This window comes from Equus quagga, chromosome 4, assembly GCF_021613505.1.
Source record: "Equus quagga isolate Etosha38 chromosome 4, UCLA_HA_Equagga_1.0, whole genome shotgun sequence".
In the NCBI taxonomy this organism is placed as follows: domain Eukaryota; kingdom Metazoa; phylum Chordata; class Mammalia; order Perissodactyla; family Equidae; genus Equus; species Equus quagga.
In genome coordinates this window covers 17,811,267-17,839,027 of record NC_060270.1, presented here as the reverse complement: position 1 = coordinate 17,839,027, position 27,761 = coordinate 17,811,267, and the positions used below count along the sequence as shown (strand labels likewise).

Genomic DNA, 27,761 nt, shown 5'->3' with positions numbered 1-27,761 from the left:
GGGTTCATTTAAAACCAAGAGTGTTACTAATGCTTTTTTCTATGTGCTAAATGGGAGGAAACGAGAATTACACAAACAAAAAAAAGGCAGGGTTGTTAGAATAGTTAATAAGGCGAGGTGAAATCTTTGGGCAAGAGGAAATAACGCTGAGCTTTCAGAAATCTTGATACATCAATTTACATATTATTATTCCCCTTGCTTTCCATCCAGAAAGCAGAGCAGCATTTCTCTCAGTACATAACTCACCGCAGGTAATCAACCCTGAGCATTTCCCCTGAGTACATCCTGTCTGTCCATGTATCTAAAGCATTCTTACAGGTAATACCTGAATTAAATGGGGAATAATGTTACCTCAGCCTTAAGTTGGTAAAGAGGGATCAGGGAAGTAAAGTAGAGGAAGCTATGAAAACGTGAATAGAAAGACGTGAAGAATGGACTCTTTCCATTTCCCTCCAATTGTACAGAGCCATTTGCACACAGGCCAGGTGTTATTGGCAGGCTGCTTCGCATAGCAGCAAGCTAGCATTGTGGTCTTCCTGGTAAGTTTTGTTGGCTAGTATTTCACACTGTGAGGCTGCTTCAGTGCCTAGGAAATGCCATTTTGTTGCCTTGCACTGAGTTGACATCTACTTGGAGTTAGGTAGATAGTGGCATCACTCCTCTCTCAACCACAGTAGAGAATCAGAAGCAGCCTTTTCATGTCAATTAGCACTAAAATGGCTTTAATAATTATATATTAGCCTGCCAGAATCCTCATGGTTCACATTCTACATGGAAAAAAGGTAAATAGAATGCCTGTCTTAGGACCTTCTGCAAGCACCTAAATCAGAAGGTGTTCAATTAATTAATTAATTTGTTTTTAAAAGAGGATGCAGTAACCAGAGATGAGTGCCTAAAAAATAAAAAATAATGGTAATAGGTGAAATCATGCTTATCACTTTTTAATTAAGTAGAGCAGCATCTCAAGGAATGATTCCATAGTTAATTTTAGTCCTTAACCAAAGACACAAGAGTAATTAAATTTTAGGGTCAGTCTCTTTATTGTGGGAGCTGCCACTGTCTTTGAGCAAGATGCATAGTGCCATCTACATTTACCAGTAGCCTGGTAGATCGTTGGCCTTCCTTATTCTATCCAACACAACCTTCTAGAGCAATGATTCTCAACTTGGGGTGGTTTCATCCACTAAGGATGTTTGGCAATGTCTGAAGACATTTTTGGTTGTCACAGCTGGCCAGGGGGTAAGAGGGAGGAGCTACTGGTATTTAGTGGATAGTGGCCAGGGGTATTGCTTAACATTCTATAAATGCATAGGACAACTCCCACAAAAAAGTTATCCAGCCCATATGTCAGTGGTGCCAAAGTTGAGAAGCCCTGCACGAGGAAGACATGTAGAAAGGTGTAAAATTTCCAAACAGATCAAGGATAGACTGAGAAGAAAGACATTGGAGCATTACCCTCCTAGAGCTTCTAGCAGGGGAACAGAGCTATTTTTACACGTCTTGACTGAAGTATTATCCTCCTCGTTCTGTAAGACCATCCGTTGCTACCAAGCATATATAGTTTGGGAAGACACATAAAGTGGGGAGAAAGAAAGCGAACATGCAGTCAAGTTAATTGACTCAGAGCTCATTAATGGACTCATAGATGCTGATATGGAATATAAAGTAGAGATTAAGAGCACAGAGTCCTAAAACGGATAGAAAGTAGCAGACCTAGGATTCTAACCCAGGCTAACTATGTAACACAGTTTCCTCATCCATAAAATGGAAATATTAATAATACCTATCTCCTAGAGTGGTGAAGAGGATTCAATGAATTAATGTGCAAAACATTTAGAGAGTGCTCAATAAATGTTAAATATTATCATATCCTTTCACGTCTTCTCACAGTAGGAACATAAAAATAGATAATCCTAAACTTGATACAGTCACACAAGCTTCAGAATAGTAGATCAACTTTTCAGGCAGTGAAGGCCCCATTCATCACTTAACATTGCCCATAAATTTAACGTACAACCAACTTCAATCAATCTAAGTAAATTGTGTACATGTGTACGTATGTTGGTTCTACTGTCACAGTGTGCAGAAGTCTATGGCAGGGAAAAGCAAAGAGTATAGTTTACTTCAAGCATCAATTAATGCTCCAAGTATATTCACGTACAATAAGCATAGAGAAAATGCTTGCACATTCAAGAAGTTTTCAAAATAGGTTACTATGTAGAATGAATTCCATTTGGAAGTCAAGGTTTACTCTTTTAAATACCTTTATTTACTTTTGTGGCACTCAAAATATATGCATGACTTTGTTTCTTTCTTGCTGAATTAAAACAAAATGATATCTCAGGAGCTGTATCTATTGAGAGTACTGACAGGTTTTTTTGTTGGTATCAAGCATTAGCTTCTACTGCCGTTTCTACTGCTTCATTCTTTACAGTACACATCTCTATGGCATGATCGATGCCATTTGAAAAGTGAAACATTTAAGTTTTGCCACCTCTCCCTCCACCATATGAACAGGCAGAAGAGGTCCCATCCAAGGGGACAAAGGTTAATCATTCATTTGCAAACAAACTGAATTTTGAAGACAAATCATATTCACCTCCCTAAACTCACAGACTTTTCATTTCATAGAAGGGAGAGAGGACTTTGAGACCGAGGTGTTTCATCAATTTTTGGCTTAACTTGGGACAAGCGTATTTGATAAATTGATGTTCATTACCAGACAACTGTGCAATTCAGAAAGCACTTATTTGCTATGTGCTCTTCTTTTGATTGTTTCCCAGGATCAATTTGCCACTTTGTTGACTGAAATAGGCCTTAAAATCATGTGACCTAGTTCACTCAAGACACTTGCGAGTCCCTAAACCGAAGTCTCATGGAAGATCCTACCCTGATCTTTTCCATCTCTGCCAAAGGTGTTCAGAAGAGTATTATGATTATGATTATTATTATTTGATTTGACCACTGTCATGGAATTTTGAGGAATTGCAAAGATAGTTAATAATGATAGAAACATAGATGAAGAACCAAGCAATACAATTAAGAATGGTGGGTACAAAAATAAATAAGGGTTGACATGTATGTAATGTACATTTCAAGGTATGTGTGCTTTCACGTAGAGGGGAATTGAATGATTTTTGTCCGGATAAGCCATACCCCAAAAGCAGTCATTTATTCTTGCTTATCTGAGCAAGGAGTTTGACAACTGTCATCTCCCTCCATCTCCTTTCAGTGAAGACAGATTGCTCTCATCAGTCTGTCCATTCTGAATTCTTCTCTGACCTGCCTCTCTTAAGTCCCATCCAGGCAGTAGGAACAAAGGCTTTGAATTCTCTGTTATCTGTAGAAAAGCTGGAATGAAGTCAGAATCACAATGTTTTGCCAGAGAATTGCCCTCCCCTCTGCTTGTGTTTACATAGGTAGGACAACACCATCCATACACAGCATACCTTTGCTTTCTCTTTCGGTATGTTGTTCCACTGTGCCAGCTTCAGCAAGTTTTCCATTTCCTTTTTTTCAATTCCAATCCCAGTAAGCAGAGAAGAGAACCAGGGCATTTTTTTTCCAAAAAGAACCAGGTTAAAGAGTCACTGTTACCTGGAGCATAGGGACTCAAGATGAGGCAGAGCTTTGGTGATGTAAGTTGAGGGCAAAAGGGAGGACTTTGAAAGGTGAACCTTAGAAAGACAAGCTGGTCATTGAAAACTAAATTGCCAACTTGCCTCTAGTGAACAAATGCACCTGCCAATCCTATTGCAGCCAATTTGCTGCTTCTGCTTTTATCTCGCTCATGCAGCAGGCTCCAAACTCTCAAAGGTTTTCCTGTGCCTCTTTTTGTGGTGCCCAAACCAGCAGGACTGTTAGATAGAGGCTTCTGTGTATGCATTTTATTCCCACCTTCTCTCCCACTCATTGCATTAAAATAAATTGAGACAATAATATTCACAAGAGAAGTAAAGTTCTAAGGAGCAACAGCTCTTCCTCCAAATCCTAATGTTAATGGAAACTGTCCAGCTTTTCAGGATGGTGCATGGTGTCTACATAAAATGCAGGCACTGGAGCTTAGCCACCAAGGGAGAGACGCTCTGTGCTAGGAACTTGTTACTTAGGTGTAAAGTAATGCTTTTAATCCCGCTCTCCAATAGTGAATAACAGCTTCTAGAGAAAGACTTCCTTTGAAGTATGAAATTTCACAAGCAAGGTCTGAGCCCCAAAACATTTTTTTCCACGTGCAGAAATGTTTGATAATGAGTGATGATCAGGTGACTATTTTTGATTACCTAAACAAGAAAGAGAAACACCATCTTTCCATAAAGAGAATTCAGAATGACAAATGTAGATTTGTGTATTTGAACACATCCAGTTCAATCATTTCCAAAAGATTTAATTATTTCAGCATGTATTGTTGGGCTTTCACAATAGCTTACATTTCTCAACCCGAAAAGATGCTTCCAGTTACAGGCTTCTCATTCTCTATGCCTGTGGTTCTCTGAAAAGACTGCTATACATTTAAATATAGGCTATTTCCAACCATAGCAGGAAAAAAAGAAAGACCTTGGAACTACATCAAGTAAAGTGTTTTTTTTTTCCCCTCTCTCATGAAAACATGAAGTAAATTTTATGCCAAATATTCTAATGCTGCCATAAGGTTGGTGTTTTAATTGCACAAAAGAGAAATTATTCATTTGTGGTTTCTCAATCAACTATAACTCTTACAAGACATAAGGGAAGCTCTCAGTCATTAGTCTTAGGATATAGAGAAAATGAGAAGCATTTGGGCAATAGTTCTGTTCTGGTGCCCTCCTCTTCCTGTCTGACTTGGACTTCTCTATCTTACTGTAGGCCTACCCAATGAACTGCTTTCAATTAAAATGGAAGTGCTAAGCAACCGTAGCATACATCTCAGAAGGGGAGCTGGGTTTCTATTCATCTGAGAGCAAAGACATTAGAAATAGAAAAAAAATTCAAAGTGTCACACCACTGAAGAAATAAATATTATGTACATGCTTTAGTCTGCTCTTCAGAGACATCACAGATTAAAGTAAATCAAAGTTGCTGGTCACCGTTACCTCCCCAAAGTATGTATCCAAAGAGAACTCTGCTGTCCTTCACTGATTCATTCATTAATTCTCTTTTATTCCAAAAGAATTTTTTAAACCACCATGCACAATATCTCAGTCAGGTGGCACTAACATGATCTGAGATCAAGAACATTTATTAAAAGCCCTTACTGTATTCCAGGCATCAGCTTAAGTATTTCATGTGCATTGATTATCTCACTTAATACTTGAAAATCCTATGAAATAGGTTAAATTTTTATTTCTGCAGATGAGAAAACTGAGTCAAAGGAAGACTAAACAGTTTCCCCAAGATTTAACAGCTAGCAGATTGAGGAACTAGGATTGGACCCTTGTCTGCCTTCAGAGCCCAGTGTCTAGTCGCTAAATTATACTCTATAAAGACATATTGAAAGAGATGATTTCTACCCTCATATGTCTTCAGACATTTCTGAGTTATTCCTTTGGTCAAAACATTTATCACACCCACACCTTTTACATTAGACCCTTGACCTTATATTCACAGTATAGGAAAGCATTAGCCGTTGGGCTGTCTGCCCCAACTCAAGGAGCAGTTCTTCTGATTGACTTATAAAGCCATCTTCTCAATAGGATGAGCTTATACTGCTGAGGTTGGGTATAATCTTTTTATGTAGGATATTATTGACCTATATACAAACTATGGAGGTTAATCCCTAAGTCCCTAATTAGTGTTATAACATGTGGTAGGCCAAGGATAACTACAGAGTCAAGGGACATATTCTATAGCCCCACATGAAAATCAGTTGTATTACCATACAATTCTAACTCTATTTTATCTTCCTTTTCTGCTTCTGAAAATAAGATTACATAAAAGAAAATACTCTAAGTATATATATCCAATATACTTTCCCTAAATGATTTAGTTAATCCTTGTATCTTCCCTGGAATCTAGAAAATTGGCATATGTTATTTTTAGAGATGAATACACTGAGGTATGGAGAGATTTTGTGGCCTGAAGGAGCCCTACTGGGAGTAAGACGAAGTATGGGGCTCAAAATCTAGGTCTCCTTGAAGCCTTGTATTTAGTGAATGGGGCTGCTCTTAGATAACTCTGTTTACTTATGTGGGTCAGATCTATTTTTCTATTGAGTCACAATTTTCAGTATGTCCCCCTCCCTATTATCCTGAAATTCTCCTTGGTTGGCCTTAAAAATAACTCCTGTACTAGAAATGTATCCAGTGAAATTCTTTTATGTTTTTCTTATGAAGAAATGATTGTGTAATAGTGAGGCCTGCCGAACACCAAATATAGAACCATTTCACTAGAGGAAAGCTGGAGACATTCTCCACCCGTGTTAGAAAACTTATTTGTTCTGATAAAGTGTGATTTTGTATTTAAGTAAGGGAAATGAGTACAGAGGTCTCTGAGTCCTTGCATTGATTATATAACACAGTTTCCTTAAATAATTCCTGAGGCATTGTCCTCCTCCTCTAACTGCGGAGGGGTGAGGGGAGGAAAAAAAACCTTCAGGTACAAAAGATACCAAGAGAGAGGGAAAGCTAAAAATATAACCCAGGACTCTTGTATTTCCAGGCAGCTGTGCTATTTACTAGGAAGCATATGCAAATAGAGAGAAACTTGGTTATAGTACCTGGAGTACAAAATAAACATTTTTAGTACAATACTTCCTAGGCAATTTCTAGAATTTCTGGTACTGTTTCATTATCTCTACAGTTGTGAATAGAAGTTGTGACTCTCATGATTGGAAATACCATTTTGCTAATTCAAATAATATCGCTTTACAGTATCTTTGCTTGGATTTTACAGAGCACTCACACTATGCATCTTATATAAAATTATGAAATTCAAACTTGAGAATGCCAAATTTCTAGGATATGTGTCTTATACATCAAGGGTCTGGAAGCAGGTACCTCCAGGTTCTTAACACCAAAGACATAATCAGAGGCAGGTGTGCAGGTAGGAAGCATCTGATAGGTGGTAAAACAAGAGTGAGGTGAAGAATTAGGCAAAGACATCCATTTCTGACTCTGTACTGTGGCTTCCATACCACAGAGCAGAAGAGAAGTTCCCGTACCTCTTATTGGCGATGGCTATTGTCAGGCAAGAGGCTACAATTGGTTAGAAAATAAAAAAGAAATGGATGAGTAGACCGGAAAATCAATTGTGTAGTCATTAGCAACGGCCAAAGTCTTCATTGTATGGAGAAGAGAATTTTCATTGAACAGTCATAATCATGAAATACGAGGGACCTTGAGAGAACATCACATTCAACTTCAGACTTTAGGCCAGTCTGCTTCTAAATAAAAGTTGTATAGTTTGCTCTTCTTAATGATGTTTTGATTAGAGTAATTAATGTTAGCTGCCACAGCAGATATTGCTGAATTCTCATGGCTTATTTCTTGCCTATGAAGTCCAGTCCAAGTCATGCAGCCCCCTGCTCCATAGCAGTTATGCAGCTTGATCACATATCCCCACAGGAGCTATGACAAGGTAGCAAAGAGCTGGAGTGACATGCTGGCTTTTTTTAAGGGCCAGGGCTGGATGTGGCTTACCTCACTTTCCTCAATATTATATTGGCCCAGTTATATGGTCCCAAACTAACCACAAAAGCTTGAAAAATGTAGAGAAGCATGTAGATACTTGGTGAGCACTAACAGCCTCCCCTGCAACTCCCAAGGACATAGACAATGAATTGAGAATGCCATTCTGAAGAGCTCTGAACATTACAAGCACACACATTCATCCCTTGAGGAAGCAGATGGACTAAAGGATGAGGTCCATGATGCCTTGACCATGTACAAACACAACTGATACAAGAAATGTCTAGGCAGACAGCTAGTTTGGAAGCCAAGGATTAGATGTTAATGTGTTGTCTTTGGTTTTGTATTGTGATGCAGAGAAGACGCAGCATTTGAAATATTTTATTGAAGGATGCTAAGTAGAAGAGGATAGATCTGCACGAGAAATACACACATCCATGTAAAGTGTCTCTCTTTCATTTTCCTACTGTCTTTTCCTGCCCTTGACTGTTACCATTTTAATGGAGCGAGTTGAAGTTCCCTTCAGTCTAGTATACGTGAGATGTTCCTCTTACTCACGTTAGGACCTATAAACTAAGGTGCACGTTGAGTCGAAAAGTTCAGCATATGATTGAATGAAAGAGAAAAGTTATAAAGTTTTTAATGTGTGAATGCTAGATTCAGGTGTCAGAAATAGCCAGAGCATATAACATTTACACACGTGAATGTCCTACTTCCAAATGATGCTATCAACTATCAGCATAGCAGATTTCCCTTTGGTTGATAATTTTTCTTTTTTACAGTGTTTTAAGACACTTCTAAAAACATTTATAATAATTTACTCTACTTTGTAATTAGATTTAGTGATTAGAAACTTGCTCACTTACATAGCTGTTTTTCTTTAAATGAATGGCACCAGCTGGCTTATAGCTGAAACCTGATCTGACTCCCAAAGCTATCTGAGGGGCCAGCATAAGGCATACCTAATGTGTTGTGGAGCTTCAGGAAAAGTTAACAGAGGGAGATGTTTTACATCCTTTTACATTTCTTTGGTAACGCTATATATTTATTTATGTATGTTAAATATGTTGGAGAATATTTTTTTTTAAACTTAAAATTTAGCTACTCTGGGCATACATTCAATTTACAGGACACAGAAGGAGGCTGATATTATCTTCTCTCATAAAGCCTCTAATCATTATAGGAAGGGCAGGTAGCTAAAAATGTGCAATTTGGACTTGAGCTGCTTGGGCTATCTTACCATCAAGAGAGATGTGATGGCCGTATAATTAATGGAAGAAAGTGTGAGCAAAAGGCTAAGAGAGCAAAGTAATCACAGTGGCCCTGAGTATTAATCGTTTCCATGTAATTTTATACATGGCATTGAAGACTCAGTTAAGTTATTCATTCACTCTCTTAACATACACTTCATGAGAAGCCACATCAGACTGGGCACTGTGTTTTCCTGCTGGTGTGACAGTAATGAGCGAGTCTGACTCATGGAATCAAAGATTCTCAATGGCCCAAGTCTCTCAGGGCCAAGTCGTTTTCCAGATCAGGTTAAGCGACTTGCCTAAGGCCAGAGGGAGGTCGGGTAGAGTAACAGAGGGAGCGCTTGCCATTTCCCTGTGGATTAAAAAGGGAGAGGTGTGGGCTAAGAACCAAGAATACTTCTGGTGGCCAACAGGCTTGGTCCTCAGTCCATCTGGAGCTGTTTGGACCTGATAAAAACATAAGAATCCCACTGACTGCTACAGTGGGCATCTCTGCCTTGTGCAGTCTGTGGCTTATTGAGCACAAAGCAGCCATCATGTCAGCTGCCTTCAGTCAGTTGAGTGCTGATAGACGAGAGCACTGACTTGGCCAATATGCATCCAATTACATGATTGCCGTGACCACCTGTATGCAGGGGGGAACGGGCGAGGACTGGATCACGGGGCTCCGGGAGTTGAAAAAAGATGCGTAGAGCCCATCGAAGGCAGTGTAGATGTGCTTTATTCTTTTCTGCTGGCAGGGGGTGGGAGCCCCTGGCTTCTCCTACGGCAGCTTTTATATGACTTTTATGCAAAAGTGGAACACAGCCTGTGCAGGTTACATAAGATATGTTTACATACATGGTCCGGTGCATGCGCTGCCTGCAGCGGACATGCTGAGTCATGTCTGCTCAGAAACTGCTCCTGTCTATTTTCCATAGTGCCTCCATTTTCCCTTCACCACCTCTTCCTAATTCCCACTCTGTAGCCTGGCTCGTGTGCTTGTGGCAGACAGGATGGATGGAGACTGTGGGTGCTACTCACTTTCCATCTCTAATGCTCACACTTGCCACAGAGCCTCTATTAAAACTGTAATGCATTTCCATAGCCTTCCAGCCTAGGCCCTATGGACAAGCTACTTCTGCTGCTGGCCACTAGGGCAGTACCAAATACAGAGCTGATGCAGAGCCAAGCAGGAGAAATCCCCGTGCTCCCCTCATGGAAGTGCTGCTGATTCTGTCCCTTCTCAGTCACGTCTGCATCACATCTCCCCCTACCCTTCCCTATTTTCCCAGCAGTTGGTTTTTCTCCATGTGAACCCAGAGTTTCACTCATAGTTAAAAATATCCTTCTTGGAAGGCAGGGTCGGTGGACACATCATGTTGTATAAGCACAAGCATTGTGAGATGGAGGCAAACACAGTCGCAGAGGGTCACGCTGCCTCAGAAATCATTTGCCAGAGTGCTCTGGCCTCACAGCATGTTACCAGGAGACCGCGTTTTTCGAGAATTGATCAGCTCTCCTAAACACAGGTGTTGTGCATGTTTATGTGTGAGACTGGGAGCCAGGTTGGGGAGATTTTGATAGGCAGTGTTTGTTTCCTTAGGACATAGAGGTTTGAATAAAACATCACGGCAGGGTGCCGACGCAAGAGAAGAGAAATCTTTGACATTTCCTCCATAACATGCCTAGGGCTGTGAACAAACAGGTGGGACCTGAGGTGCCTCCGTGTCTAACTTCACATTTAGCTCAAGATTAATGGAGACTCACCCCATTCAGGATTCATTTATGGAAGCAGGGACAGAACGTTCCTTCTCAACACCACCACCATGCCGCCCTCTGGAGTTTTAGAGGAGAAGGCAGAAAGAAGAGAAATCCCATTTTGAGTTGGTCAAATTGAGGGAGAAGAAATGTGATACAGGTAGCAAATAAGGCCTGTGAGGATGGCTCCAGTTTCCACTGTAAAATTGTTCAAGCTTTTCAAGTTACTGATATGAATATGGTCAGCATTATTTTAAAAAATACTTCAAAACCAGAAAGCCAAATTGTTAACCATATAATATTAACTTAATTGAATAACGCAGCGAAAACTAACTTCAGTAAACTAAACTTCCAGAACCTCTACACAATTACTGGCATTTCCATCACTACTTCGCACAACCACCTACCTACCCAGACATTCCTGTCTCTAGTTTTGCCCTGGTGATCTTGGCAGCTGTTTAATTCAGTCAACGTGGCAGCATCTCACACCTCGGAGGGAAATAATCTAGTCTGTGAAATATCAAGGCTCCCTAGATCATCTTGACACCATCAGAAGAGCTGGTTATAAACTCTGCACTTTCGCTTTCTTGCTTTGTGACCTTGGACAAGAGAATGAACCTTGCTGAGCCCGTTATCTAACCAATACATAGGTGGGAGCCAGTGGTACTAATACTTGTCCAAGCTATTGAACAGGGATAGGGTGCGGATCAAATAAGGCAAGGCGTATACCAGTGTTTTGTAAATTGTGTAATGTTATGCTACCTCAGATATTATTGTTATTGTTTATTATCTTTATTATCTTCACTATTTCTTCTTATTTTTCTTCTTGCTGGTGTCTTCTTTCAGTATTTGATGTTCCTTTGCTCCTCCAAAAGAGAGCAAGCAAGGATAAAATGGAGATCTAACTTATGTTTGTCAACTTGAGGTTTTGTTTTTTGTCTCCCCCACCTCACACACGCCCATTTACCTCCCTGGAATTTTCAAACCCATTTAGAATTGCAGAAAGTATTCTATTTCTCCTAGCTGCATTTAAACTTGCAACAATTACTATGTTTTCTACCATTATATATAATTTTTGAACATTTATAATTGGCATGAATGTATTAATTAATCCACAATAGTAACTCTGTTTATTTAGAAGGAAATAATGTGAATGTTCCACATTCTGTTCACAATGGTTCGTGGTAAGCTTTGAACAGGGGCAATGCAAAGAGAGACATTCTAAAAACTTCCTGTCAATCCTATTCTCTGTCTAAATATTCTATCTTCTGGGCCCTTGAGCAGTGGCAGGAAACAACTTTTATTATTTTCATTGTATTCTAGGCATGCTTTAGTTCACTCTAGTTGGTTTCTGTTAGAATCTACCTCCCTACATGCAAAGAACACTATATGCCTTAAGCAACTAAAAAAATAGAATTTAGGCTAGTAATGTGGGCATGAAATTATTAAGTTTAAAGGATTCTTACAGACACCATAGTTATCTCTACCTATTTCTGATTCCCAAAATGAACTGAAGAAATGAGATGAACGGTAGGCCATTTTGAAGATGTTAGAATAAGTGTTATTATTTTCATCGTAACCTCCTACTGGCACTTCTGTTGAAACAATAAGGACTAGCTGATCTAGGTCATAATTGTCATTGTTTTAATCCTCTCCTCACCTCTGTCCATGCCAGCACCGGGCCTTTACGTGCTATAGGCTCTCAATAAGTGTTATTAGTTGTATGATTCTTTAACATAATACACAGCAGATTGGTCTCTGGACCTTTATAGTTCTATTTTTTGTTCACTTATAGCTCTTTTCTCTCTGATTTAAAATCCTCTCTGCTTTTTATATAAGGATTTGTTTATAATATTCTTTTAATAGCTAAAGAATTCATCCTTGGGGTACAAGCAATGTTTTCCTCACATTTATTTTTTTTTAAGAAAACTAACAGAAAACAGAAAAAAAAATATTTTGGTTGCCTATAAATTATTTTGTAGCTTTTAAGGATATGTCATGGTTTAGGGCTAAATTTTACAGGCTTTTCATAGAATAAGGAGTGGGTTTTTAGTAGATCCCAGGAATACAGCCTGAGTTTGCACCTGTTCAAAGAATTATACCTAACAACTCTCTTTAACATAGCAAAAATACGTCTTTTTGAGTGCACAGGGCAAAAAGATGCACTCCTCTTTTCTCTGATAAAGTCTCAGACCTTGGAATTCACCCAGTTGCTATTTGCCACCTACCCTAGGTAGCCTGATATGTTTGAGCTTCCCTCTGCTCGATACCCCCATTTCTGCCAAATAACAAAACCATCTGCTCTGGTTGGACAGTATCTAAAGACGATTCTGTAGGTACCAGAAATGAGAAAGCTATTTCTCCCAGGTAAAGGGAAGATGGTAGATTCACTCCTTCTACCTATTGATTAAATCAGCATCTGGATGCTTTCCCAGATTAGCAAAAACAAATATGCCAACAGCTGGAATAAGGTCTGGGAATATGAGATTCTGGAAAAGCTGCTGACTCGCTGAGTAAATGCAGCCTCAGTGAGCAGAGTCAAGATAGTCCCATTCGCTCTTATTTAACAAGGCAATGACCCGTACATGGGAACAGCCATTTGACGTCCCACAGAGTATACCTATTGCTGAAGCAGCAATAATGGACACGTCCTTTAACTCGTCATGAATGCAAATGTTGGTGCCTGAGTAATTTGTCCCTTTTCTAAACCAGCCCACACACTTGGATTCCAGAGTAATTCTAAACATTTAATACATATAGAAAAGTTCCAATTTAATATACTTTCCTTTTAGGTAGACTAGGGGACTCAGCCAGATGCAGATATTCATGCCACACACGTGTCACCATAAGCACACATCCACCACTAAGCGGTGTGTACGTGAGCTCATAGCATTTCTTTGTCCCATGGCTATTACATGCGAGTTATTTAGAGTATTCTGACACAAATTAACCCTTTTGATGTTGGCTACTATCTGGATGAGTCTCTAGGGACTGTTTTGGTATAAATCTGACTTTCTAGTACAGTGCCAGGAACTCATATGGCCACTTGAGAATGTGATAATGTAGGTCTCAAAGGCCCAAAAGAGTGTGTCTCACCCAGCTTATACCTTTAGCCAACATAGTAAAATGCCAGGTTCATCTCAGCCGACTATAGTGAGTGAGGCTTCAGGCGCTAACTTTTAGTTACATGTACAGTTCAGAAAGTGCTGCTGTCTGATTGAAAGAGGCTGGCTTTTCCTTGACTGCATGTTGTTTTAATATGTCACTTCATAAGATTCTTGACTCCAATTTCCCTGACTTTACCCCATCACCACTTACATGGCACTTGGCAGTGCTTTGTTTTATACGTACATTTTATCTTTTCCCCTAAATTGTTAGCATATTTTCCCTCTTTCCTCAAGTCACTTTGTTTATCATTTAATGCATACATAAGTGCAGCATTTGTAATCACTCCTGGCAGAGAAATTGAAGTAGCTGATACTTACAATGAGTTTCTCCTACCCTAAGCTTCATCTGACACTCAAAGAATCTATAGTTTCCATATTTTCCCTACTCATCCATGAAATTTGTGTCTAAAAGGAATCATGTTCCTGTAGAGTGCTCCTTTTCAAATACCTACTTCAGAGGCTGATGTTTCTTGCTTGATAAATGGATCCTAATAGGAGTGGGAACTAGTACGAGTGGAAAAGAAATTATCACTGCTAGTTATTTTATTCCATGCAAGGTCTAAGGCTTCAGAGATTCAAATTACAGACACGAAACACCTGGCAACATCTGCTGTCTACAAGAACAATGAATAAAAGAAAACCTCCCTTTTTCTAAGACTCAGATTACAAATCATGTAATGGGGACAAAATTTTATTTGGAGAGCTTTTTCTTGGGAGCCCAAAAGTTAAGCTTCTAAAAATTTTGGTGAGACTTATTTCACTTATGGTTGTACACTCTCACATCTTTGTGTCACTTTTTATTGTGGGTATAAAATATCTAGACATCGACAAAAGGACTGAACATATTGGCATAGATCTGCCCATTAGTAGATAAGAACTCAAGGTGTATCTTTTGGGTGATTTATTGTTATTGTCAGTATTAATGATTAATTATGAATTATAACAATTACCTACACTTTTTGGTAGTAATAGTGCCTGCAAAAATATAACTAAAACACCATTAGCCACAGAAATGCATGAACTATTTTATAACATTATCTTAGGAGGAGTTAAGCCAAAACTGCTGTATTAGCTAGTTTTAGCATGTAATAAATAATAGCTACACTTATAGACCTCTTACAGTTTACAGGGTAAGTGCACATGCATTTTTTTATTTGACCCTAATAGCAATCCTGTAATATTCCCTAATATCACCTTGCATATTACTTCCAGTTACCAGATGAGGAAGCTAAGACTCAGAGAGATTTAAATAATTTGCTATTAATTTGTTCATTCAAAATTTTTTAAGCACCTACAATGTGCCTGATGATGGGGATTCAAAAGCAAATATCAGAGAATGTGTGGTTGCCTTGTGAGCTAGTGGCAGGAGAGGCTCAAAGTCCCCTGGCTTTCAATCTAGTTCACTGCGCTACATTTCCAGTCCTGTCATCCATCCTGGAAACTACCACACCATGCAGCAAAACATGCTTCAGTGGCATTTTCAGAAGCAAAATGCCAGGCTAGATGGATGTTTGATGTTTCACAAGATGGCATTTATGTGTTATACTGTATATTTTTATTCTTATTGTTGAATTCTTAGATCATGCTTATTAAAGCCAAGAGCTGCTCAAAAAACATCCTGTAGATTTTTGAAACCTGCAGACATGCCATACGTTCCATAGTCTGCTACATATGCAAAAGATAGGGCTTAAGCTTCTCTAGTGGTACCAAAGGAAGATTAGAAAGTAGGAAGTTGATAGCGTGTTTTTAACACCACCTTACCACTACACATACAGTAATACATACACGTTGCCCCAACTTCGAATGAATAATAACTAATGAGACCAATTTGTTGCTAATTTGTACCATTAGGAATGGCATTTTGAATTGAACACAAATAATAACTGCTAATTATTTGAGGTTAGGGAAATGAGCCAACTGACCACTTTTCTTCCCTACTCTGGAACTAATTATTTTCCTTCTGTAGGCTGATCAGTTAGGAACCACGAATAAAGGCATTAAGATATCCACAGCCAGATCAGATGGTCTTGCAAACCTGGGATTAGTTTTAAAGCAATGTGTACTGACAGACGAGAACCAATGCTAAACATACAACTAAGTTTGTTTTGTGGAAACCCAATGTGTACATAGGCAGAGATGACATATTAAGAGAAAAATGTGAAGGAGAGGCCTGTCATAGATTTTTCCCTTAATATGACTACTTCTCAATTTGCAACAATTAGAAATTCTTTGATTTAAGCAACAGAAATTGCCTGGCTAATTTAACGTAAAAAAGTGATGAGTCCTTGGAAGAATACGGAATAACTCACAGAATCAAAGGAAAAGCAGAAAAATTTTGCCTTGGGAAGCGTGGAAGTCATGCATCTCTAGGAATGCAAGTTGCCGGCAATAGTGAAAAATAAAAGTCCTTTCAGGTGGTTGCGCCTTCATGATATCTATTAGCTAACTATCGCTGCTGAACAAACTACTTCAAAATTCAGGGGCATAAAACAACTGTTATTCTTTATTTCTTGCAAGTGTACAAGTCAGCAGATCTAGGCTGGGCTTCACTACAGATGACTCTGTTCCTGGGGTTGTCAGATTTATGAAATAAAAATATAGGATGCCAGTTAAATTTGAATTTCAGATAAATAATTTTTAGTATAAATTTGTCTCATATAATATTTGGAACTTATACCAAAAAATGTGTTTGTTGTTTGTCTGAATTTCACACTTTACTGGGTACACTGTTTTATTTGCTATCTCCCATCCTCCTTTTCCTGGGACCATCAGGCTTAGCTGGACCTGGGCGTGTTCTTCTCATGGTGGTGGCAGAGGCACAAGACCAAGTGAGTCCAATTATGCCAACACTTTTCAAGACTATGCTTGTATTCCCCATGCTGATATCCTTGGCCAAAACAAGTAACATGGTCCTGGGATGGAAAAGCGTGTCCCCCACTGAAGGAGGGCAAAGGACATGGATACAGTGAGGAGTGGAGATTTGCGGCCATTAACAGTCTCCCACCGGTTGAATCAGTTCCAACCTCTCTTGAGTCATTCCTTATAAAAACCAAGTTCCAGGGAGGGAGAATCTGAATGGCTCAGCTTAGGTTATTTGTCTACTCCTTGGCCAACGAAGAATGGGTCACTTGATTGACAGTCCCCACAAACAGTGGCAGTGGGGTGAGAAGTTGTTTCCCCAAAGGAAAACCAAGGTGTCTTACCAGAAGAAGAAAGCATGGATTTGGGCAGGTAAAACAATAGATGTCCACTCCGCTTATGTCCCTGACTTTGCCTACATTTCCACTTTTGGTCATACATAAGAGATATTAGTCTTATACAAAAGAGAAAAAAGAATGTGTTGGAACCTAGAGAACTGTACAAACATGTACAGGCAGCTCTAGATCCACAAAAGCCAGGGCAGACCTTGGAGATCTGGTAGAGGCAGGGGGTAAAGGAATTACAAGAAGAGTGAGGAGCGACAATAAAACGATGAGTGGCAGAGCCAGACTGACTGTGTCATAATCCTATGTAATGCTAGTTCATTGCACAACTGAAGGAATCCTTGTATCCAGGTGCACCTAGATGCTAGCATTATTTTAGAAACTGCCATTATATTTGTAATGAATAGAAAAAATGTACATTGCTTTAACACAGAACTTATGTGTATTTCAATGAAAGAATATTGCCTATTTAATAATTCAGATTTTAAAATTAGAACTATGAGATGTGGCTTATTCTTTTTACAATTATTTTTTACAATGGAAACCCTGAGGATTCCTTTGAATAATGAATTTTGTCAGTGTCCTGAAAGAAAGGCATCTAAATTATGTTTTTCACTCAACATTTTAGGAAGTGTTCATCTAATAAACAATTCATTTTGGAACTGGCAACACATAATAATTGTGTGGTATCCAAAAGATTAGTGACTTAGATTTTTAAATATTTTGATAAAATTACTTGGTATGGTAAGTAAGGTCTATTTTTACACATTTCCCAGAAATACTGTTCTAGTCAAATTGGCAGCACTGTTATAGAGTAATTCTGAAAACCAAAATGGTATATACATTTTATACTATTTAACAAAAAGTATTGGGGATATTGACTAAAAAATTTTGGGAAAAAAACCTGGTTATACCTGACACCCTAAATAAATTCCAGATGATTTAAAGAGTTCAATGGAAAAAAAAATGAAATAAATCATTTAAAGAAACAGAAATAAACATTTAACTGATTTTATATCAGGAAAGGACCTAATACGCACAGAAGCAATAAAAGAAATCACAAAAGAAAGATCAACAAAGAAATTCAGACTTCTACAAAGCAAAAATGATCATAAAATTAAGAAGTTAGAAATAAATTGGGGAGGGGCCGGCCCAGTGGTGCAGTGGTTAAGTTGGAATGTTCCGCTTTGGCAGCCTGGGGTTCTCTGGCTGGGATCCCAGGTGTGGACATGGCACTGCTTGGCAAGACATGCTCTGGTAGGCGTCCCACATATAAAGTAGAGGAAGATGGCCACGAATGTTAGCTCAGGGCCAGTCTTCCTCAGCAGAAAGAGGAGGATTGGCAGCAGATGTTAGCTCAGAGCTAATCTTCCTCAAAAATAAATAAACAAATAAAAGAAATTGGGGAAATTGCAAATGACATGGCAACAAAAGGTCAATTCCTTAAGATATGAGGAGCTCTCATTAATAGGTAAGAAAAACAAAATAATCCAGACAAATTGGAGACAAACTGAAACTGGATAGATGGAAAACATCAAATAAATAGTTCATGGCATTACATTTAGGAAAATATAACAAATCAAACTAATATCTTGTGAATAAAAATTATTAGGGAATATATCAGAAAGAAAAAAAACCAAACTACCCAGAGTACTGTGATGACCCAAGAATTGAGCATAAATCAATATTACAGTGATTTAGATAAATAAACAACTTATGTTTGCAGATGCAAATAAGATGATCATGTTAAACAGTATTTCCTAAGTAGTCATCCTTACTTAGAATTAAGATAGAGAAAAATATACTATTTGTAATCACTTTTGCAAAAGTGAATGTGATGTAGAGGAAGGATTAAGTGTGGGAAACCTATAAACCTTAGGCGTTGGTCCTAGCTCTATAATCCCTTAGCTATGTGATTTTTTTACCCATTTTTGTCCTGTATCTTTATGTCTGTAAAATGACAGTAGTAATAAGAACACTTTTTACCTCCTAGAATCTTTATAAAGATTTTACAAGATAACAGAATAACAACTTTGAATTGCTACTTTAATGATATGTTATCAGTGATGGTGTAAATGTAGACGACATGAATTGCTACAAGAAAGTAGGAAAGAACTGTTAAACCATTGAACTAAAAATGTCACATACAGCGATATTTATATACACACATAAAAAATATGTATGAATGACTCCGCACAGAAAATTTAAAAAGTTAAAACCTGAAAATCTATAATTGAGAAAATTGGACACCAAATTTATCTTGCTTCCTCTGCTCCTAAAACATACAAAAATTTCTCTTCTCCATGGTTAGTTTTTCTCATTAAGAGTCAAAGAAGTTGTTAGTGAAATAGATGACTAGAGGAGTAGCTCAAGAAATATTGATAAAATATGTGTTTTACTGGTTCAAAATAAAAGCTTACTCCTTTCTAACAAAAATTCAATGAGATGACATCCTTGAACTCAGAAAAGGGTTGGAGGGAAAATCTCATTAATTTCTTTTTTCAAACACTCTGGGAGCACCTACCATATTCCAAGTACCTGCTCTGTAAGATTCATTGGTCAAGAAAACAAAGGCCCTCCTGTCTGGCTCTTTCAGTTTAGTGACAGACACAAGTAGTAATCCAGCAATTATGATTCAGGGCTGTGGTAGAGAAACACAGGGCACAGTGTGGCACAGACACCCAGGACGGATGCTTCACCCAATATGGGGCCAGGGGTGCAGTGGGGTAAGGAATGATGGGACAGTCTTCCTGGAAAAAGTGAGAAAGCAAGCTGACAAGCTGAAACTTGAGGGGAAAAGGGGCCAACCACATGAAGAGTTGACAGAAGAATATTTCATGTAGAAAAAAATAGAATGTTAAATGCCTGGGAGTAAATGAAGATGGTATATTCCAGGAACCCACAGTTGTTTGATCTGACTGGATGATACGTTAAAAAGGGAATAGGAAATAAGGCTAGAGCGATAACCAGGGGCCAATCATCAAGTGGCCTATCAAGTCATATTAAGAAGTTTGGATTTTATCTTGAAGGCAATGAGATTAATCAGGGGTTACTATACTCGCATTTGCAATTTAGGAAAAAAATTCTGATTGTAGTGTGGTGAATGAATGACAGTGAGCTTAAGGAGAGGAAAGCTAAAGGCAAAGAAACTAGTTGTAATGTTCTTGCAGTAATTCAGGCAAAAAAAGAAATGTTGATGGCTGGTGGGAATCTGGATTGAGTATAAAGAATGAATGTGAGAGTTATAAATAAAGATGCAAGTCATAGAACTTGAGGGTCCATTTTATATGGTGGCCATAAAGGAAAGAGAGCAGTCAAGGCAGATAACTTTCTTGTTTTGCTTGTGCAACCGTCTGTATGATGACAGTATTCACTAATGTAATGCACAAGACTACAAGTGTTCTGTGGGAAGGGCGATGATGACCTCAGTTCTGACTATTTGGAATCTTGGGTATCTGAGGCATTTGACGGAGATGTAGAATAGTCTATTGGAAATGGAGGTATAAAGGTCATGAGAAAAATCTGGGCTACCAGTACTTATTTTAGAATGTCAAGCATGGCCTCAGCTTCTGAAGCTCGAGAGTAGATGAGATCACTCATAGTGAATGGTGTGAAGAAAGAGGACAGTGATCAACCTCTCAGGAACACAGATGTTCAAGGAAAAGGACAAAATAAGCCCAAAAGTTAAACTGTGAAGGGTGGCCAGGGGGCTAAGGGGAAAAACAGTTGAGTTTGGTGACCTAGAAACCAAGAAGAGAAAGGACTGGAAGAAGGAGATTATGGTCAAATAACCTCAAAGCAAAGTCAAATACTTCAGAGAAAAATACAATAATAACAAAAATTGTTCTTTGGATCTAGAAACATGGTTCAAAGAAATTGGTAAGCTTTCTGAGAGTAGTTTCTTTGGAGGTTAATGAGAGAATTTAGGTTGCGCTGAAGGTTGAAGTGTGAATGGGAAATGAAGATGTGATATAGAAAAGTTCCTTGAGGAAATTTGGAGAGGGAGAGGTTGAAAGTTAGTAAGAGGGTAACATTTGGTGAAGGATTTCTTTCTAGAGCAAAACAACTACATCATATGTAAATGCTTATGGGAAGAAGCTGGTACAAAGTACAGTAAAGTAGGAAGATAACCGATGGAGTGAAACTCACTGGTAGTGACCCTGAGGAAGGTGGGATACAATGTCAACATGACTTCATTTCTAACTGTTCAACACAAACACTTTCTGCATCTCCAGCATCTGAGATCCAGGACCTGAGTATATTGTCCTTCATTAAGAGAAACAATATGGTTTGGTGGCCGAAAAACAGCCCTGCAGTCAATTATTCTAGATTCTGTTCCTAATTTTATCACCACCTGTCTGTGTAACATTGAGTAAGTGACTCAACTTGCATGCCATGTAAAAGCAAAGTCCTTAGTATATATGCCTCTTATAAAAGAGAGGTCATATGAGTAAATGTTATCCTAGGTAATAACTCTTTGGGGCCTTGATCATTGGAGATTTTTTCTGTTTTGTCAGTTTGCATGCTCTTATATTAGGGATATGGAGTCTGTCCTTCTCTACTTTTTTTTTTTTATCAGAACACATCTGTATTTCTTCTCTCTATGCCATGTCCTTTCTTGCAATTCAGAACTAACCACAACTTGAGTAATGTGAGTTCTTATAATTAACATATAGCCTCCTGTTACAAATTTTAGATTGTTGAGGAAGGCATCTAGGATGTTTCAATTTTGTTCATGGGTTTATATTTTATTAGTTTTTTGGAGATGTTCAGGACCTTAGTTTACTCAGCTGGGTATTAGAAAATGTGAATATTAAACAATAGAACAATAGGACAATCAGGGGCTCTGAGTGCTAAGCCTAGCCATATTTCTTAATGGGATCACCCTTGACAAGCCATTTTTCCTATCTGTGCCTCATGTTCTTCCCTATAATATAGGCGTAACTTTTCAGGTCCTCATTGTAACAGCCTAGGACAATATATTACATATCAATCTATGAATATGAGAAGATGACCCTTAACCCCAATGGCTGAAAGGAGAAATAGAAAATCTATAAATAGAAGTTGCTAAACAATGGGAATCAACTACATTCCATTTTTGCTGTTGGGTTTGATTTGGAATCCCTGGTTCCTACCCAGCGGCCACATAAGGTGTCATTGTGAGAGGAATGTTAAGGTCACAGGAATCCTCATCCCACTTATCTTTGTGACTCTTTGCTCTGGTGAGTTGCCTAAGTACCATCAATGTCTTCTAACAGGGACCTCCAGGGATCACATGGTGCTCAGGCAGCTGCTTCTACAAGCAGAAAATGTTTCTGTTTTATTCATCACTACATAGAGTTCCTAAAGGGCAGGAAGAGTGAGAAAAAATAAGATTTGTTTCTTATTGAAGTCCTTCATGCTCTCTGGTCCTCCTCCCTCTCCCTGACGCATACTTTCTCAGGGAGAGCATAAGCTCCTACGAGTAAAAAAAGGAAAATCACAGTCGAACCATAAACTCTGCTATTTGTAATCAGTGTATAACCTCTGTGACGAAATCTGTGAGTAATTCACTTCCCACTGAAGCCTACCAATATGAGATCTGATGTTGCCGCCCTGAACACTAATGAAGGAAGTCAGGCCGCAGTACAGCTAGCCCTTGGGGACTCATTTCTCACATCACCAAAAAGTAATTTCCATCATTTTTGGCCATCTGGTAGCCTGGATTATGAAGACGAAGTTTCATTCAAGTAGTGCTTAAGAGCGTGGGCCCTGGTGTCTGCCTAGATTCAAATCTGCTTTCTGCCTCTCACCTGACCCCCTCTATGTATCAGTCCCCCAATGGTAAATAAAATCTTCATAGGATATTATTTCCTTATTATAAGGAGTTATTGAGATAATACTTGTAAATAATACCCTCTACTTAGGGTCTTATGTATAGTAAATAAAGTTAGCTATTATTAACTTTTTAGTAGTAGTGATGATGATAGTATTTGAAGTAATAGTAGTATTTTTCTAATGTCTATCTGTCTATGACACAGGCATTATTAATTCAATTTTAAGCTCTAAGGTACATCATCCACCCTGTCACACACCAAGGTGATTGAGGCCAACCAATGGTTTCTTTATGTGGCTAGATTATAAGTAACCAGATAATACGACACCTTAACACTACTGTGCAATCTTATACTAAATAACACTGTTTTTCTTTTCCTAACATTTGGAGGAAAGATTGGGCTATATGCATTTTGTATACATAGAAAATAAATGTAGGTAACATTTAGTGATAAGAAAATTTATTCTTAATATGTATAAATGTGCATGCTCTCTAATATCCAAATAAGGTCCATTCTAATCAGAAAAGAGTTAGGACATTTTCATTATATTACTCTGTGTACTTCCTATAGCACTTGGCTCTAGTGGGGAGATCCTCACCTTTTAGTAAGACCCGTGCTTTTCATCTGCTCACTAAGTCTCTAAGGAGTCCTAAAGCACCCTGACTTCTTAACACAAAAATTCAAATGATTCAAGTTGTAAAAGCACTTAGGTCAAATCTGCCACTTCAGTTGTGTGGACCAGTGCTCCAAACTTGCTTTTACTGACATGGTTACATATTCTGTTTGGTTTTGTCTTTATAGTTCCACCAAAGATCTCCAACATCTCCTCAGATGTCACTGTGAATGAGGGCAGCAATGTGACCTTGGTCTGCATGGCCAATGGCCGTCCTGAGCCTGTTATTACCTGGAGACACCTTACACCAACTGGTAAGTAACCCTCCAGTCTCCAGGATACCACACACTATTTAAAATATCCTCATGCTTCTGAGATTCCACTGGATCCGAAAGGCATGCATGTATCTTGTTATTAAAACACTAATAGAATTGTGACATAAGACTTATTTAGGGTCCTCCCTGGTCTTTGCTAATATGTTCATCTATAAAGTCTACAAACATAGTATTCTATTAGAGCGAGAAAGACATAGATAGATAGCTCTTATTTCATTTTCAATAAATACTCTCCCAAGGTGACAAATATAGAAGCATTAAATGCAGTGAATAACTTATTCTGTCTGAAATGTATGCCAGTTTGGTGGTTGAGTGTCTTGGGGCAATGTTTTGTATGGATTAAATTTACATAGTTCTTTGTATTTTTTTGTTTTGTCTTGCTTTTAACTATTGTTTTCTAATATGTAACACTTGGTGAAGAAATCTTTCAGGAATAATACGAAATCGTTTGTGATTTCTAATGCCCTGTCCTCAGCATCTGGCTCTGAGGAGGGGCATCAGGCATGGACTAAGCTGTGTGAGCTCATTATGGATCCCCAGCTATTGATGCTAATTCAGTAAAAGTCAGAAAATCATTTCCCAGGAATGTCTTCTGCATCCTCTCTTCCACCTTCCCACCACCACCACCATAACTGGGTTCTGAGGCCCTGCTGCTTTTTGAGCTCCATTTAAACATTTTACCAAATTATTTAGGATTAACTGCATGCATACTCCCTTGCTCTAAAGATTACATTTTCTTGTATGCAAAACCATAGCCTGCTATTTAATTTTTCTGGAGAGATGAGCTGTGGATCAATTATTCTTATAAAATGTCATGTATTTTGGTAGATATCCCCCAATGTTTAACTGAGTTATATCTGAATTCTCTTAAAGTTTCCTCCTATAAGCATCTAGAAATTTAACATACAACGTATTCATTTTGGAATGACGACCAAGAAAAGCTGTTGTGCAAAGCTAAATATGCAATAGGAGCTATCCTGAGATATTTCTAAAAGGCCAGGGTGGTGCTTGGTTATAGCGTCTTTAAAAAACTGTATTTTGTAGACTGAGAATATGGGCCTCCATTTTGTGTTAGCCCTCAAATTAATTTCTCACGTGAAGTTTGGACCAACTTATGGAATGGTTCCTTATATAGGCAGCTGTTCTTATTAGAAGCTTCTATTTTCTTAAGAGAGTGTCACTCAAAACTCATCCTTATTGTTAGTGCATGTGACTTGTCATTTATTGATAATATATAGAAGCAGTAAATGAGGCACTTGTTTGGGAAATCACCCTCAAGCTCACTTCCGCTCGGACCCATTTTATACCTCATATGGAAAAAAAATGCATATGGAGCATTATCTGCAGTGTGAACCTCTGGATATCACATACCTTTCCTATGGATTAAATTAAACCTGAAGACCACATTCTATTTGGATGGAATTATATTATCTCCCAATCCCACCTCACCTACCCCCATCCCATGCAGAATTCCTTTTACTGAATGACAATTTGGTATAAAAGTTTTGACCCATATTTAAAGATGTAAAAGAAGATATCCTCTAAAATCATTGCATTTTCTATAGTGTTGTTTTTGAGAGATTGTTAATTTTATTACAAGTTTCCTTTTGAAAGGACCCTCTGAGGAAATTCCTCTTTATTTTCAATATTTCTATTGTCCTTTTTCCAGTCGATGGTTAGTTTTTATGAATGAGCTCAGTGAATTTTTATAAACGATCATGAGTCCTTGATTGTATTGACTATCACCAAACTTAGAGCCAAATTTATGGCCCAATCTGTAAAAGAATATAAGAAATCATATATAAGTTGTAGGTTAATAAATAGATTTTAAACTATGTGGGATTTTCTGACATCAAATCCATAAACAGACCAAATTGTTGCTTTCATCTTGCTTCCTTGCCATTATTTTTATATCTCACCTTTTCTAATTAATTTAAATATCTATATAAATATATTACTTATAATCTCAATTTTTTGTGGAAGAAGTGGTAGATAAAAGAAAGAAAAAAGGAAGATAGATTATATTCAAGTTCTAATCAAGGAATGAACCCTATTAATAAAAAGTCTTTATTTCCTTTGGTACACTATTGACTAGTAATAGTTTTTTTTCAGGGAAAAATAGTATTGGTGAGCTGAACCCAAAGACATATTCTTTTTTACCCATAGCGTTCAGGAAAATAATGAGATAGAACCAGGGTTTCAAAGTCTTTCCAGGCTTGGTCTAGGAGTTAAGATTTTCATGGCTAACTCTAGTAAACTTTTTAATGACAATGTTCATATGACTTGAACCTTGAATAACCTGGTTACCCATGATGTTTCAAGTCAATAAAAGACCAGAGGGCAAGCCAGATCTTCCAGAGTAAAGGTAACATTTACATACACTCAGAGAACCTTAGAGACTTCAAAATCAACTGGAAAAATAAGTGTACTCACAGGGATTCCCAATAGTCAGGCCAGGGGTCGGCAAGCTACAGTCCCTCGGCCAAATTCAGCCTGCCCCACTTTTGTACTGCCTGCAAGCTAAGAATGGTTTTAAATGGTTGGAAAAAATAAAAAGAAGAATTCTACTTTTGGACATGCAAAAAATATATGATATTCAAATTTCAGTGCCCATAAATAAAGTTTTATCAAAACCCAGCCATGCTCATTTGTTTACATATTATCTATGGCTGCTTTTGTTCCAACACAGCAGAGTTAAGTAGTGGCGACAAAGATGGCTTAGCCTTCAAAGCCTGAAATATTTTCTGTCTGGCCCTTTACAAAATAGTTTGCAGACCCATGCTCCAGACTGTGGCTTGGGGCACAGGACAGGGATTTTCTGCTCTCATCTATGACTCCACGGAGCATTGGGGATATTCTCCATTAAGTTCCTAAAGGCATCTCAAGGGAAAGAACTTTATTCTTCCATAATCCTCTAGCTAGGCTCTCTCTGTGGGTCAAATTCTATTCTGGCACATGCAAAACTAACTCCCTGCTGCATTCCCAGACTCAAGGGCAGGCTCCAATTCTCCCTTACAACAGATATTAATTCCCAAGTCTGCTCTTTCATCTCTTTCACATCTGACCTAAATAACCACCTGATCATCATCATATTCCTGGTGACAGGAGAGAAAATTTTCCTTTACTGTTCTACAAAGGCAAGTAGGATTTTTGTGTGTGTGCGTGTGGTTTTTGTGGGTTTTCTCCCTTCTTTTCAAAATTTGGAAACAGGGGGTGATTCTTTTCAACCTCTAAAGCAAAGCCTTTCTTGGAGATACCCAAAGAAGAGGCTCTGCTCCCTGTGTGACAGCAAAGCTACCTGCAACTCATGGCCGTGTGAGCAAAAAAATCCAGCTAGCTTTGTTCAATTATTAATTGTGGTTTCAATGGTACAGAGTGTGACTGCCTTGCAGAGGAAATGTACCTGTAATTAGCTCGACCCCATGGGGACATCGAGCCCTGAAAGGGGGAAGATTCCACGTAAGGTTCACAGGTACCTGACTATCTGTCATTTGATGACACGAGGAGGAGGATGGAAAGAGGGTGCAAGGTATGTTTTATGAGGAGAAGAATATTTTTTACCTCTTAATTCAAATCTATCTTTTTTTGTTATTGTTGGGCCATTTTGTTTCTCTTTCTTTTGACACCTGAAATTTCTTTTTCAAGTATACTACAAGTGTTTTTAAAGAGGGAAATTAGAAGAATGATGAATCTTTCATATGTACAAAATCAAAATATATAGCTGACATAGATGGAAGAGAAGCAACTGGTGCATTCCGTGGTTGCAGTTGTTTGATTTCTGATTTCTTAATTTTTCTCTCTTCTTCAGTTATTCTATATAGTCAAAATGATGCGTCACGTATGTGGTTGTTAAATGTGACCTATTTTCTCCCTTAATTAAGTTAGACTTTCATAATCCTGTAACTCCCAGAGGGCAATTGCACCATAACATGTATTTTCTATGGAGTGTTTGATCTCCCTTCTGTGAGCAGCGCTGCTCCCATCTTCATTTTACTTTGTTTCTAAATCTTTCTTTGCATATTCTAGAGGAAGT

The 27,761-nt window shown here is 38.3% G+C and overlaps 1 protein-coding gene across 2 annotated transcripts in view; it reads left to right on the top strand.

The window, feature by feature from the left end:
* The window catches only part of LSAMP (limbic system associated membrane protein), a 600,663-nt gene that overhangs the window by 367,582 nt on the left and 205,320 nt on the right, over positions 1-27,761 (top strand). For both annotated transcript variants that reach the window (XM_046657785.1, XM_046657786.1), the window contains exon 3: positions 23,582-23,707. In XM_046657785.1, the coding sequence (XP_046513741.1) occupies positions 23,582-23,707 (126 nt within the window). The remainder of the gene's footprint in view (positions 1-23,581; positions 23,708-27,761) is intronic.